Below are 16,242 nucleotides of genomic sequence, written 5' to 3'. Positions count from 1 at the left end.
CACACACACACACGTTTTCACAAACACAGACATAGACACACACATGGAGATTTGAATTAGCCCCTTATATTTCAGCTATTTATGCAACATTCTTTCTTTGTTTTCTTGGTGGTGACATTCTTGGGTTTCGGATGGGGGGAGAAGAAAGCCTCACGCTGATAATGTACTGAAAGTAAATGAAATTAAATAAGCGAAGCCGTGCTCATCACTACTTCCTTCCCCCCTGGGTAATTCAATTCAAGCTCTCTCTCTGATGGCAACTCACAGGGACTGTCTCTGTCACCCCGCTGGGGCCTGGAGTCTTAACATCTAAATAAAAGTTTCACTCAAGCATTTTTTATGCTCCTGCCAGCAGGATCAGTGAGCTGGTGTGGGCACATTAATGTAATATTCATACTCACAGACTCTCCCTGCACACAAGGCAACATCTTCCCATTTTCATAATTATAGATGTTCCATAAAATGGCATTTAGATTTGCATTTAAGAAAAGGGGGGAGGTAGAATTCCAATAAAACGTTTAACATGTCTTTTATGAGTCAGTCTCTTGGCATCTTCAACAAGATGTTGTGTCTCTGGGTTTAACAAGGTCTTTAGAAAAAAAGAAAACTGTGTGGAAAGGGAATAATAGAAAATTCTAAGCTCACTCACTCTACTCCCCTCCCCCCCACCCAAATTTCAATTCTAGTCTCCAGCAGTTAAATATTTTTGAAAGTCCCCTTTTGCTCGGAGCTTAATCAGAAGGAAGGGGAATATTCCTTGTAAGTGTCTTCACCAGTATGGAGGAGCTGTTTAAGCAGTTATTTACACTCTTGATTCCTCAGCCCTTCCCAGAATGATTGCTAAAGACCTTGGTGCTGCCCTCTTGGACAGTCGAACACAGCAAAGGCCAAGAATTTGCAGGAGATTCTGGAAGAGAGGAAGGAATCCTAGAAAAATGAACTTTCCTGCTGTTTCTGTTTGTCCCTTGTGTTCACCCTGAGACTTATTTGTGAGGATTTATAGCCAGCAGAGAGTTTGCTAACAATAAAACACAAAGGCAAAAATGGGCCCTGAACAAGAAAGTTGACAATGCAAGTGAAGTGGATAAAGGATCTGGTGCTGTAGACATGCTAAGAAGGAAGAGAAGCTTACCTGATATCCATTTTTCAAAAAGGACTCATGCTTAAAATGCAACCAGTGCCAGGACCCAGGCTAGGATGAGTTTCATTGAGATGGTCCTTTTTAAAAAAGAAAAGAAAACTTAATCACAAGAGATTCTCAAAGCATGGAAGAAAGAATCAGGGAGGTTCACACACACAGTGGTACCATGGTGTATGCCTCTATTTTTGTTTCCACGTATGTGTAGGGGAATGTGTTCAGCATTTTTAAGCAAACTGGAAGAAATCAATTGGTGTTTGGGGAATAAAAGGATTCTGAATATTTTCCCCCTACCTTTTCCCCCTTCATTTTCCCCTAAGGATGAAATCCACCATTCTGATTTCCCTCTCCCCTCCCCCATCATTGTCTTTCTGGCTTCCTCTTCCTTGGGGCCTCTGTCCTTTACCCTCCCATTTATAAAATGAGTAAAAAGCCTAGTGGAGGCAGATGGATTAAGATATCAACTTCTCAGTAAATTTGTACCTAATGAGGCTAATTGAAAGCTAAGTGTGTTGAGTAGTTAAAGGCTGATCCGGGTTCCAGAATTTCTCTCATCATTGTAGAAGTCTCAGACTCATTAAGACTCTTTGGCATGATTCAAAGAAACCAGCATTTGGGGCAATCATTATTCAGTTTAACTTGCATAGCCCTTTTATCCAGTGAATTTATAAAGTAGAGGTTCCTAAAAGTTGGATCAGTTCTGCTTAGTTGGTTGTATGTGTGTGCACATACACGCACACACATGTATGTTTGCCTGTGGTTCCCTGTAAGTTTTCTGTGTTTATGGTGAAAGCTGTTCTCAGTACAATTCTTTTTTTTTTTTTCTAGTAGAATATAAGCCCCTTGAGGACAGGGGCAGTTTCTTGAATTTTTTCAAAATTGAAGACACTCAATCCAACAAGCAAGTTATTAAATGTTTGCCATGTGCCAGGCACTGTGCTAATAACTTGCTTGTTGGATTGAATTGAGCGTCTTCAATTAAAAAAAAAATCATTCAACTCTTGATTAACTGAATGTGGATTATCCAGTTTGGGACTTAACTGAGGGCTTCCTCCTCCCCTTGCCACTGATTAATGTGTGCTTGGGGAATTCCAATTCACTTTCTTATTAGTCTAAAGTAGGGGGAGAGGGGAGAAACATACTTAGTAATAAAATAATGTATTCCAAAGACATGTAGAAAGTTTGGGTATCTACATGTTTGTTTGGCTTTTTTCTAACCTACTATAGTCAATCTTCTCTGTCTCATCTCCTTCTCAATAGAAATGGAAGACATCATCACAAAAGGAGCCCAGGAGCTGGAGGACATTATAAAGCAGGGTTACTTGGAGAAGAAATGCAGAGGTAATAATAATCAGCTACAATATGGCCAAGAGCCAGGAACAACAAGGGAGGCTAGAGACCTAGAGTAGAGATTGAGGGGGAGTCATCCCAAGATATTTGGTGTGGGGGAAAGAGCACACATTTGGAGCCATAACTGCATTGTATTGAGATTGTGAGGAGAGGGGCAGCTAGGTGGCGCAGTGGATGGAGCACTGACTCTGGAGTCAGGAGTACCTGAGTTCAAATCCGGCCTCAGACACTTAACACTTACTAGCTGTGTGACCCTGGGCAAGTCACTTAACCCCAATTGCCTCGCTTAAAAAAAAAAAAGAGAGAGAGAGATTGTGAGGAGTTCAGCTCCCGCCACTTGCTAGCTATATGACCTTGGATAAATCACTTAAGCTGCTCTGTGCCTCAGTTTCCTCCTCTGCAAGTTAAAAGCATTTAGACTTCATGATCTCTGTGGTCCCTTCTAGCCCCACACCTATGAGTCTGTATACAAGAGGCCATCTCTAAATACCCTGACAAAAGTGTAATGGAGCATGTCCCCAGGGGTATACTTCTCATGTCAGGTGTAAGAAGGCCCAAATTTAAATTCTAGGCAAGCCAGGTCTGGACCATTGAGCTCAGTTGGTTCAAGCATGGTGCTAATGAGCTCCAGCTCATGAACTTGAATGGGTAAATTAGCTTAGCACAGAGGTAGACTTGCTCCATGCCCTTAGCCTGGGGCATTATTTTTGTCTGCCAAAAAAAAAAAAAAGTACAAAGGGGCCTGAAAACTGAGGGGTGAATCAGAAATGTTCAAATGAAGCCATGTGCAGGGATGATAGGTAGAATAAAGCCTCAATTCTAGACCCTAGAAGTCCCTGGGCCTCAGCTCTGTGACTCAATAGGGGATAACCTGTGGGAGTAAAGGGGAGGGCTTCACAGTCCATTAACCTGGGAAATAAAACAGGAACACGCCGGACGGTGTGTCGGTACATTTTACTGATTCTTCAAGTGGTTGTCGTTATCTGAATTTATGTCCTCTCTGGCTCTTTCGTTTAGATCACGGCTTCTTCGGCTCCGAGTGGCAGAAGCGATGGTGTGTCGTCAGTAAAGGAATCTTCTACTATTACTCTAATGAGAAAAGTAAGTGTTCCCCATGTGCACAGCAGCCGCTCACGCCTGGATCCAAACACTCAGTAAATTCTCCAACACTGTGGGCCCATAGGTCTCAAGACAGCAGTCTTTAACTAACACCTATCCCGTGCAGGTGCTTAGGTAAGAGATACCTTGGTGCTTTGTAAACAGTGAAGCAGATGTGAGGAGAGGCTAGGCACTTTGCAGAAAACTCCAGTGTCCCATTTAGAAATGATGTTCTTTTAATGATGCTCTTGTTTGTTATTCTGGGTGGCACAGGGCATAGACCTGGAGTCAGGAAGACTTGAGTTCAAGTCTGGTTGCCGATGTTTACTAGCTGTGTGACCCTGGGCAAGTCACTTATCCTCTGTCTGCCTCAGTTTCCTCAACCATAAAATGGGGATGATAATAATAGCTGTCTACCTCCCAGGGTTATTGTGAGGATACAACGAGGCAATATTTTAAGCACTTTGCAAATTTCAAAGTGCTATATAAATGCTACCTATTATCATTATCATCATTATGGCTTTCAAAGTGCTTTTCTCCCAACTGCCCCATAAAGGCAGGTAGTGCAATTATTATTATCTCCATTTTACATGAGGAGAATGAGGTTCAGAGATTGGAAGTATCTCTGGTCATACAGTACCCAGTGCTAGGATTGAAGCCAAGTCTCTTGAATCCAAGCTCCCGGACTCTTTCCACTACTCCACTCTGTCTGGGGAGTCAGGATCAGTCCTTGAAAGCCTCTTCAAATCCCTTCCTGCTATGCCTTAGGAACCAGTCATTGAGACTTGTGATTGGAAATATTCATTACCAGGTAGCCAGCCTTCTAGCAATGAGCTTTTCTGACTTAAACTAGGCTGGTCCTCAGACAATAGACATGCCGGCATGGGGTGAAAAGGATTTAAACAGCTTTCCATCCCCACTTGCCCCCATGTCCAGAAATAAACCCCCAAAGCCCAAGGGAAGGAGAAAGGAGAGAGTAGACAAGGAAGAATGTTCTTGAAAAGAATGGTCAACTAGACCACTTATATAATTTTTTAAAACCTTTTAAGATAGCTCTAATATCTTAAAACTGTCCCAAGACTTTGGAGACACCCCATATAAACATAGGATCTACAACGAGAAGAGACCTTACAGACTGAGTTACACCCATGGGAGCCTGTTGTATGCATGCTTGGTTCTGACTCGGTAGCCAGCCAAAGACCTTTTCTTCACCCCACTGTATATGAAACAGTCATAGAAGATCTGGACATGGGGGCAGCTAGGTGGCGCAGTGGATAGAACACCAGCCCTGGAGTCAGGAGTACCTGAGTTCAAATCCGACCTCAGACACTTAACACTTACTAGCTGTGTGACCCTGGGCAAGTCACTTAACCCCAATTGCCTCACTTTAAAAAAAAAAAAAAAAGGAGAAGACCTGGACATGCCCAGAAGTTCAACAAGCAGAACGCTGTGTACATGTTTTTGTTTTGTTTGTTTGGTTTTTTTGGGGGGGGGGGAGTTGTGTGTGAGGCGATTGGGGTTAAGTGACTTGCCCAGGGTCACACAGCTAGTAAGCTAGGTCAGATTTTAACTCAGGTCCTCCTGAATCCAGGGCCAATGCTCTATTCACTGTGCCACCTAGCTGCCCCTGTGTACATGTTTATAAGGACTGGACTCTCATTGGTTAGGTGCCCATTACCTAACCCTCATCACCCCACTACCATAATTTTACTTACCATTTTGTTGTTGAGTCCTTTCCATTGTATCCGATTCTTTGTGTCCCCATTTGGGATTTTCTTGGCAGAGATCCTGGAGTGGTTTGTCATTTCCTTCTCCAGCTCATTTTACAGGTGAGGAAACAGACCAACAGAGTTAAGTGACTTGCCCAGGGTCACACAGCTAGTAAGTGTCTGAGGTCAAATTTGAATTCAGGAAGAGGAGTCGTCCTGATTCAAAGTGCCATCTCCACTGTGCCACCTAGCTGCCCTTTACTCCCCATATCCTCATTTTTTCATATCTCCACGTCATTGGTCAAGACAATCCCTACAGTTGGAATGCCTGCCCCCTACTTTCTGCCACACATCTCTGTTTGTTTAAATCATACCCACTTTTGAAACCCAACTCAGTGACCTTTTTTTCCAGGAAATCTTCCCCAATTCCTCATGACCAATTAGAAGTGACCTTTCTAGGGGCATCTAGGTGGCACAGTGGATAGAGCACCAGACCTGGAGTCAGGAGGACCTGAGTTCAAATCTGGCCTCAGACACTTGACACTTACTAGCTGTGTGACCCTGGCCAAGTCACTTAACCCCAATTGCCTCACCAAAAAACAAAAACAAAAAACAAAAACAGAAATGACCTTTCTTTGGAATTATTGTAGCCTTTTGTTTGTAACTTCTTTTATTCAATTATCTTGTTTTGGGGGGGGGTCAAGGTTTTTTGTTTTGTTTGTATCATGGTTATTTGCGTACAAGTCTTATCCTCCCTACTAGGTTAGAAATTCCAGAGGCAAAGATTATGTCTTATTTGTTTTCATATTTCTCTAAGGACCTCACACAATGTCTTTTGCATATAGTAGATGCCTGATAAATATTTGTTGCATTTGAATTTAATTACATCCTTTGAAATGCTTGCAGCCAAGCCCAGAGCTCCCAACCTTGTTTCTCCTCCTCCTACCATCTCTTCTCCCTTCCCTTCCCCAACTTTTACCTCTTCTTCTATCTATTCCTCTTCTTATCTCAAATCCCAAAGAATTGGGGGTTATTTAGGCAAGACAGAAATATCTGGCAGTACCCATTCTGGGATCTCCCCTGACACATGTGCTTCAATTCTAGGGGAAGGGAAGGGATTGAGTATTTATATAGTACCTACTGTATGTAAAGCCCTTAGCCCAGTGCTTTACGAGTATCATCTCATGTGTTCATCACAACAACACTGTGAGGTAGGCGCTTTTATCCCCAGTCTTCAGCTGAAGAAACTAAGGCAAAGAAAAGTTAAATGACTTGCCCAGGGTTACACAACCAGTGGGTGTCTGAGGCCAAATTGGAATTCAAGTTTTTCTGACTCCAGGCCCAGCAGTCTATCTGCTGTGTCACCCAGGTAGAACCAAGTCCTACCTAGAGAATAATCAGGCACCTGCTCTGCTGTCTCTTCAGAATGGCATGAGCCTCCAGCAAGCTTCCGGTGGTGGGAGAAACAGTGACAGTGGCTTAGGCCCCTGAAACTCTGCCTGGTGGCCCCAAATCCTTAAGGATTTGCTTACCTATTTAGTGAAAGTCGCCTCACCAAGACTGACTGTGGCAGGTACCACTGAGCATTTTGATAATTGCTATCCCTGAGTAATCTAACAGTGGAAGCCCAAGGGTAGGAGGCAGGAGTACAGTGAGAAGAGCACTGGATGGGGCTCAAGGTAACCTGAGTTCAAATGTCACCCCTGCCCTGCTTCGTACTACCCAGGTGAACAAAAAGAAGGCAAACTATCACAAGGGTGATAGATTTAGGGCTGGATGGGACCTTAGAAGTCATCTGCAAAACAAAAGTAATAATAATAAAATAAATAAAATAAGTCATCTAGTGCAACCCACCTCATTGTAGAGATGAGGAAACTGAGGCCCAGGGAGTTCAAGTGACTTGTTAAAAGTGTCACAGGGGGCAGCTAGGTGATGCAGTGGATTAAGCATCTGCCCTGGATTCAGGAGGACCTGAGTTCAAATCCAGCCTCAGACACTTGACACTTACTAGCTGTGTGACCCTGGGCAAGTCACTTAACCCTCATTACCCCACAATCAATCAATTAGATAGATGGATGGATGGATGGATGGATGGATGGATGGATGGATGGATGGATGGATGGATGGATGGATGGATGGATGGATGGATGGATAAATGAAGGAATGAATAAACGAATGTACAAATGGATGGATGAATGAATGAATGGAATTTCTTTTTTTTTAAAGTATCACAGGGAACAGGGGCAGGATTCAAATGCAGGTCCTTTACTCCAAAACCAGACCTCTCTCCATCACACTGTGATGCTGCTTTTAGGAGAATGGAGACTACCATCAGTTACCAGTTGAAACTGCCATGGGGGGAGAAGGTTGGACTGAGCAGTACCTAAGGTCCCTACCAGCCCTAAATCCTGTCATGCTGTGAAGTCAGCACACTCATTCCTGAAACCAGTAATTGTAGCATTCCTAAGCCTTAATCACAAGTACCCAGCCCATCTTAGGATCACAGATTTAGCTATGATCCGCCTAGCTAGGAGGGACCTAAGGTCTGCCAATCCAATCCCCTTCATTTTATTCATGTATCCATTTATTTATTTAGCTACTTATTTATTTCCTTTCTCTCTGTGTCACTAATTCTCAGTGGCCCACCAACTGAAGCAGGGGCTCTATGCCCCTCAGAGCTACATACTGCAAAGAAGGGCTTGAAAAAATTGGGATTTGGAGTCAAATAAACAAGATGCCTATCCCATCTCTGCCACTTACTGTCAGTGTGATTTTGACCAAGAAAACCTTCCTCTCTTTGAGCCTCAGTTTCCTTATCTGTAACATGAAGGGATTGACATCAGTGACCTCTAAGTTCCCTTTCATCTATAAATCTATTCTCCTATGAGCTTTCTTTTTTTATTTTAAAATTTATTATTTATTTTTAAACATTTTTTAAAAATTTTGATTTCTAAATTCTCTCCCTCCCTTCACTTTATAGCTGAGGAAGTGGAGGCCCAGAGAGATTAATTAATTTGCCCAATGTCCAACCCATGACTCCTGTTTAGCTTCCTTTCCATCTGCTGTCTCTTCCCCTGTACCATCGTCCTCCCTCCACAATTCCTTCTCAAATTCCTGAGCAGGCGAGCCAGCCTAAACTGGCTGGTTTTGTCTGGTTCAACTCTTCGAACAACCAATGTAATGTGTGTGTCAGTATGGAAGCATTTTGCTCTTGCCCTTGTATAAAAGTAGGTGGTTAACGTCTCGAACCAGCCCAGGCATCTCTAGATATATGACCGTGTATGTCTTCCATTCATTCAGAAATCCTTTATCCTCGTGGCTTTAAAAGAGAGAGAAAGAAATCCATGCTTTTATCGACCATTTTGCCATCAGGGTGAAATAAAATCTGGTGACCAAAGAAACAACAAAACATTTTAGTGGCCGCTTAGAACAAAGAGAGATACTTTAACAAAAAAGATTCTGGTGTCAAAAACCACGGCTCCATGGCTCCCTTCTCGCCAGTTACTTCTTATTGCACCCAGGACGTTCTGTAAGTAGAGAATGGTTGTGTATTTCTTTGAGCTCAACCAGGTGAGGATAACTACGGATGTGGGGAAGCCAAGAACTATTTCTGCTATTTCTCCTGCCTCTATCATCTTTATCGTCTTTATCATAAACATTGGAAAAGACATAAGGAAACAAATAGTTATTAAGCCCCTGCCATGTGCCAAGCACTGTGCTAAACACTTTACAAGTATGATCTCATTTGATCCTCATAGCAACCCTGGGAAGTGGATGCTGTTACTATCCCTATTTAATAGTTGAGGAAAGGCAGATAGATAAAGGTAAAGTGACTTGCCCAGGGCCACACAGCTAGTGTGTGTCTGAGGCAAGATCTGAACCCAGTTCTTCCTGACTCCACGCCTGGCACTCTATCCACTGTGCCACCTAGCCATATTTATTAAAAGGGTCTGGGTCCGTATTGCCCTTGACAAAAGAAATTAGGCCCTACTGGTCCTGTCTTTTTAGGAATTTACAAGCTGTAAATAGCATGATCATATATAGACTCCCTACAAAGTATCTTTCTCTCTTTTTAAAATTGTTTTTTTTTTCTATTCCTCATCTTAGAAGAATTTAACTTATTCTCCTTAGTCCCAAAGGGAAGATCTTGGAGCAGTAAGTGAAAGTTTTGGAATCTATTTCTGCTGGATATAAGGAAAAAACTGCCAACAATGAGAACTATCCCTCCAAAAAGTGGACTGGGCTGTTGTAAGAGGTCATGGATGGGGCAGCTAGGTGGCACAGTGGATAGAGCACCGGCCCTGGAGTCAGGAGTACCTGAGTTCAAATCCGGCCTCAGACACTTAACACTTACTAGCTGTGTGACCCTGGGCAAGTCACTTAACCCCAATTGTCTCACTAAAAAAAAAAAAAAAAGAGGTCATGGATGCATCCCCCCTCTCACTGGAGGTTTCAGGCATAGTCTGAACAATCACTTGTTGGAGATGTGCTTGAGAAGATTCTTCTCTGCATTCTCGAACTAGATAACCTTTGAGATTCTGTGTTACACTGTGACCTTGCCTGTCAAGTAAGGCATCTTGCTTCTTCTTTCTCTTCTGCATTTCAAGGCATTCTCTTTTTTTCCTCTGCCCATCTTTACCTTCTTTTCTTCCTCCACACCCCTCCCAAAGCCCCGACTGATAGGATGTTGTACCCAGACATGAAATGCTAGAGTGGCTGGGAATGAAGGGGAAGGAGGAGTAAAGATTATCTGGATTAGTAAGAGACAAACCCTTCTAATTCATACCACCACTACCATCCCCTTCAAGTTCTGCCCAGGGAATATTCAGGCATCATCTAGATACCCAGTGCAACTAGGTAGCACAGTAGATAGAGCACCTGCTCTGGAGTCAAGAGGACCCGAGTTCAAATCTCACCTAAGATACTTACTAACTGTGTGACCCTGGGCAAGTCACTTAACCCCAATTGCCTTAAACATCCAGGGCTGTCTCCAGTCATCCTAATGTATATCTTGTCACTGGATCCAGATGGCTCTGGAGGAGAGAATGAGGCTGGTGACCTTGCACAGCCCTCCCTCACTGAAATCCAATTCACTGCAAGTCATGACATCATCTCCTGGTGTCATGATCCTCTTCATTCTTGAACAAATACCCAGTGACCTTGAAAAGAACCTTAACCTCTGGCAAGAGTCCAGAGGTAGAGGAGGGGGCTTTAAGCCCCCAGTGGTCAGGAGTCCAGGCTTTGCCTACCAGGATGGCACTTTATGTGTACAAATAATAGGGCACCATTTTTCTCTAAGAGAATTCCTTCCCAGTTTGACCTCTGTGAGATGGGTTAAAAAGAGTGGTCGTTTTTTCAGCATTTTCCCTCCACCATCACCCCCAGCCTCCACTTGAGGGGAGAGCTTCAGAGGGCAGAGGCAGTGGTGGTAGGAGCCCTCTGCCTGTCTCTGTTCTTGGCAGCTTGGCCGCTCCTCCTAATTTTGCTTCAGCTCTGTAATGGCCTTCAGGAGCCCCGCATCACCAGCCCTGCTCTCCCGGCCAGAATCATCCCTCCTCTTTCAGCTATTATAGATCTCTTAACATCCTAATAAATTCTCCCTCTCTGTTATACTCTTCTGGCAAAATAACCTCTCATCTTGCATTTCCCCAGCCAGGCAGCTATCTTTCTTTACTCTTACGGTAACCTCTTCTTGCTCTTTCCTAATAACTTTTCCTTGACCACTGTGGCCCCTCCAGGACAGCACAGCTCTTTTCATGCTTTTTGTTCGTATGCCAAGGAAGATGTCTTCCCCTAGCCGTGAGAGCTCTTGGGACATAGCTTTCCTCTTTTCTAGGTAAGCAGCCCAAAGGGACCCTTTTCATCAAGGACTACAACATTCAGATGGCCCCCCACCTGCGGCGAGATTCCAAGAAAGAGTCCTGCTTTGAGCTGACCTCGCTGGACAGACGCAGCTATGAGGTAAGAGGAGGCTCCTTCCCTAGGCTCATAGGCAAAGCCTAGGCAGCCTAGGCAGCCTCATTCCCTCTCACATATGTCATGGTTACTTTCTAGTCAATGTCATTCAACAGGCATTGGATGAGTGTCTACTGTTTGCTAGGCACCGTGCTCAGTGCTAGGTGTTCATCCATAAAAGTGACACCATCCCTGCTGCCTCTGCTCATTTCTGACCTGAGATCCATCTTCTCCTCACTGGACTGACCTCTGCTAGGTCATGCCCTTCTCTCGGCGCTCAATGTTCCACCCACATTCCCGACACTGCGTGACACAGTTTCAAATCCATCTTTCCATCTTCTCCATTTCATTACTGCCTGCCATCTTCACATCACAGACTGGTTTCTTGTCCATTCCAACATGCAGTCTCATTCCTTTTGCATAGTCTGACTACAGCAGAGATTTGCCTCCCCTTTCCTGTTACTCTGTGCCGTTTTCTCTTTCTGTCCTCCTTATAGTTATTTCACCTTTTCTCTCTCTTCCCTCTATCTCTCCCTTTCCTTTTTTTCTCCCTCTCCTCCCTTCTTCCCTTCCTCTTTCCCTCCCTCTCTCTTTCCTTTCCTCCCTTTCTCTGTGTATGTCTCTGTCTGTGTGTATGTCTCTCTCTTTGTGTCTCTCTGCATCTCTATGACTCTGTCTCTGTCTGTCTGTCTCTCTCTGTGTTTCTGTCTCTTGGTCTCTGACCCTCTTTCTCTGTATCTCTGTCTATGTCTCTGTGTCTCTGTCTCTGTCTCTTTCTCTCTCTGTCTCTTTCTCTCTCTCTCTCTCTCTCACACACACACACACACACACACACACACACACACATATATATATATATACACACACCCATAAGGGGGAATTCGATTCTACCCCCCAATTCTTCTGAACAGCAGGCAATATATTATTCTTCCATGTCCTTCCTATTATTCAACACAGTCTTCCTGACTCTTTGTATAACTCTAACTAAAAAAAAAGATTCCTTTTTACATGCTGGTGATTTTATCTTCTCTTGGTACAACCAAGGGACATTTTAGCTTATTGTGGAAAAAAAGTCAATCCTACTCATGATCATTAGCCATTTGACTAACAGATATCTGCTAATGCTTCTCCCTTTTGCTCTCTCTATAGACTTCTAGCCCTTATATAATTTATAAAAATTATAAATTAAATATATATATATTATATTAAATTACATATAAAATTGTATAACACAAAACTATATTATATATAAAATATTTAAATTACCTAGTCCTTCACTAAGAGTCAAATATCTATGCTCATTCAATTCCTAATAACATTAGATTCTCTGAAACTATGAGATATACAGAGATAGAGATGTGTCTATACACATATATGCACACATATATACACACATACATATAAATATATGTCAGTAAATAAATAAGTGCAAAAATTAATTATATTGTTTTGCTTTTGTTTTGGTGGAGCAGTGAGGGTGAAGTGACTTGCCCAGGGTCACACAGCTAGTAAGTGTCAAGTGTCTAAGGCCAGATTTGAACTCAAGTCCTCCTGAATCCAGGGCCAGTGCTTTATCCACTGTGCCACCTAGCTGCCCTAAAAAAAATGATATTGTATGTATGCTTTTAAGTCTTCATTATGAAGTTCTCACCTCCACTCAAATATTGCCTTCTCTTGGGAGCCTTTTTGATTTTCCCACAACTGTTGCAGATGCTTCTTGTCTACCTCTGAAATTATGCTGCATTTACTTATATGCATCTGTATTGTTTCCCTACTGAAAAACTAAGCTCCTTAAAGATCAGGCCTTTTTTTCTCCATCCCTTGTCTTTGTATTTCAAGTCCCTACAAAGGGAATGGAATAGTATAGTAGGCACTTATTGAATTGCATTGAATTGAATTCTAGAATTGGCAAATCCTACTTTGTTCACATTCTAATTTTACATAATCTTTTCCAATATCTGGTAAATCTATATAAGATTTTAGGTATAGAAGAGACTCCACTTAAAGGGCCATCACGTCTAACCTTCCAATTTTATAGATGAGAAAACTGAGGCACAGAAAAGTGAAATGACTTATCCAAGGTCACACAGATAATAAGGTGAAAAATTAGAATCCAATACTTTCTCTTTCCACTGTGTCATCATCATCATAGCATTTACATAGTACTTTAAAGTTTGCAAAGCGCTTTACATATGGCATCTCATTTGATTATCATAACAGTCCTTTTCATGCAAAATGTCTAAATCTGAATCGTGTCCAAATAGGCCAAATAATAGAAATGTTGTCCAGGAAGGTCCATTATTAAATGATTCATTTTAAATAAGAAAATGAATAAGAGTTGAAGATTTGGGGCCTGCCATATTTGCCAGGTTCCTTGAGTTCTTTGCCCATGATGGTGCCTAGATCTTTGCTATCTTTTTCGTTATTGTAGTCCCAACCCTCTCCTCGTCCCAAGGCTACTGCAACAGCCTCCCAACTATTTTCTTCACCAACAGATTCTTCCTACTGATATAGTGGGAAAATGGGGTACGGGTTGGGGTTGGGGTTCTTGGGAATTCCTCTTTAAAGAATTACACCCTCTTCCACACAAAACGTAGTTAGAATAAGGTGATAGTTTATTTAGGAGCAAGGGAAGGGAAGAGTGGGGGGAGGGAAACCATGAAAGAAATCCTTGGACTTTTCATGGGGAGATTTGGCATAAAGCACATGGCTCAGAGGTACCAAATCTCCTCGAACAGGAGACCGGAAGGTACTTTTATAGGGGACTGATGGGGGTGGCCCATCTGCCCGTGAAAAGTTCCTTTAGTGAGAGAGGACCATCCCCCACTGGTGGTAGCTGGGGGAATTGAGTGAGGAGTGGAGGACCATCCCCCTCTGGTAGTGACTAGAGGAATTGGGTGAGGGGTGGCTACAGATCCCTCTTCAGGACACAAAGGCCGCAGCCACACCCAAACTTATCTCCCCAGGGTAAGGGAGACCAGAATGAAGGGTAGGAATCCCAAGCTAGCTCAGTCCGATTTGGTTCCTCTAGGCGTTATCTGTCCTCTGGTTTAGTTTCTCAAGGAGAAGATTCCTCGGTGTGCCCCAGAGAAATTCTGGGGTGCTCTGCGCCCCATGACATTACTGAAGTCTGTCCCATATATAGTGAAAAGACCCTTCCCCCCCCCCCCCCGCCCGCTCCCCAGTGGAAAAATACAGAGTACAAGAGATACTGATAAATAGGGTCACGAGGCTTGCAGTTAGGCCCGGTGTCAGGACTGAAGCCCACACCCAAACAGATGGCCTCACTTGATGAAGCCCACACCCAAACGGATGGCTTCATTTGGACGAGCCAATGAAAATCCTGTAACTATGCTTCTGCTTCTGTACGCGCGCTTCTGCCTCACCAACCCCATAAAAAGGAATCGCACAGGAACCCCGGCACGCCAGTTCCCCAAGCGGCCTGGTCGCCCGCAGGTACCTGTGTTCAATAAACCTCGTGTTGTTTGCATCAGATTGGTGGTCTCAGCTCGGTCTTTGGGTCCCGGGGTCTCTCCTGAAGGAAGGGTCCAATCAGGATCTTTCAATAGTTGCTAGAATTACTTCCCTCAGATAATCTTTTTACTTGGTCACTCCCCATCTCAAGAATTTACAGTGGTTTGCTATTGTGTGTCATTTTTAAAAAAAGAAAGTTTTATCGATGTAGTTGTTCTTTTGAGTCACAACCACTTCTTAAGAAAACCACCAAAGTATCCCATCTTCTTTTTTTTTTTTTTAAGTGAGGCAATTGGGGTTAAGTGACTTGCCCAGGGTCACACAGCTAGTAAGTGTTAAATGTCTGAGACCGGATTTGAACTCAGGTACTCCTGACTCCAGGGCGGGTGCTCTATCCACTGCGCCACCTAGTCGCCCCATCCTATCTTCTTTTAAAAAAAAAAAATAGTTAAGCAAAACAAACTGATAACAATGGCTATGCTTGACAAAATATATAGCATTCTATACCCATGGTCCGCCACCTCTTACTAAAAGGAAGGAGACATGTTCCAACAGCAGTATTGTTGAAGCATCATTAGTCACCGTATTGTCTATCATATTAGATTTAAACTACTCTCCAAACTATTCCAAAGCTCTTCTAGTAATTTTGCTCCCACTGTCACCCCCCCTTATCAGCAAAAATCCCTCTACTCCAACCAAGCCCATTTTCTGCCACCTGTTCTTCCCCTGCCAGTTTACTCATTCCCACCTTCAAGCCTTTGCCAACATGATCCTTCTCTCACGAAATTCTCCTCCTTCCTTCTCCACCAGTTGATGTCCATCAATTCTTTTAGTCTCTGACAAAACGAAGCTACTTCCAAGCCACCATGACCACTTCCTTACTCTGGATCCTTCTAACACCCCAGAGTTATTCTGTTACATTGTTCTGTGCTTGCTATTATATTATGTAAATTTCATGGGCCTCTCCACATGTGTGCGCTGTTAGATTGAATGTCTTTTGAGTATTTCTTTTTATTATTATAATTAATAATAACATTTATATAGTGCTCAACAATTGGCTAAGCACTCTACATACATCATCTCATTTAAGCCTCACCCAAAAAACCCCATAATTTGGGAGATAGGTATTATTTTAAGTATTTACAGATGAGAAACTGAGACTTAAAGAGGTTATTAGGGGCAGCTAGGTGGTACAGTGAATAGATTACCAAACCTGGAGTCAAGAAGACTAATCTTCCTGAGTTCAAATCCAGCCTCTGACACTTACTAGTAGTGTGACCCTCAGCAAGTCCCTTAACCCTGTTTGCCTCAGTTTCTTCATCTGTAAAATGAGATGGAGAAGGGAATGGCAAAACACTCCAGTATCTTTATCAAGAAAACCCCAACAGTGGTCCTAGAGAGTCAGGCACGACTAAAAAACAGCTGAACAACAACAGAATGATTTGTCCTTGGTCACACATAGATATTTGAACCCATGTCTTCCTGACACCAAGCCTAGTACTCTATCCACTCCACTAT

At 43.0% G+C, this 16,242-nt stretch overlaps 1 protein-coding gene across 1 annotated transcript in view; it reads left to right on the top strand.

The window, feature by feature from the left end:
- SKAP1 (src kinase associated phosphoprotein 1) overlaps positions 1-16,242 on the top strand; it is a 376,479-nt gene that overhangs the window by 298,574 nt on the left and 61,663 nt on the right. Inside the window, exons 5-7 of the mRNA XM_043962576.1 lie at positions 2,399-2,479; positions 3,506-3,589; positions 11,132-11,256. Of these exons, the coding sequence (XP_043818511.1) occupies positions 2,399-2,479; positions 3,506-3,589; positions 11,132-11,256 (290 nt within the window). The remainder of the gene's footprint in view (positions 1-2,398; positions 2,480-3,505; positions 3,590-11,131; positions 11,257-16,242) is intronic.

This window comes from Dromiciops gliroides, chromosome 4 (assembly GCF_019393635.1).
Source record: "Dromiciops gliroides isolate mDroGli1 chromosome 4, mDroGli1.pri, whole genome shotgun sequence".
Classification (NCBI taxonomy): domain Eukaryota; kingdom Metazoa; phylum Chordata; class Mammalia; order Microbiotheria; family Microbiotheriidae; genus Dromiciops; species Dromiciops gliroides.
Note: the sequence above shows the minus strand (reverse complement) of the source record. Positions and strands in the feature narration are given on the sequence as shown.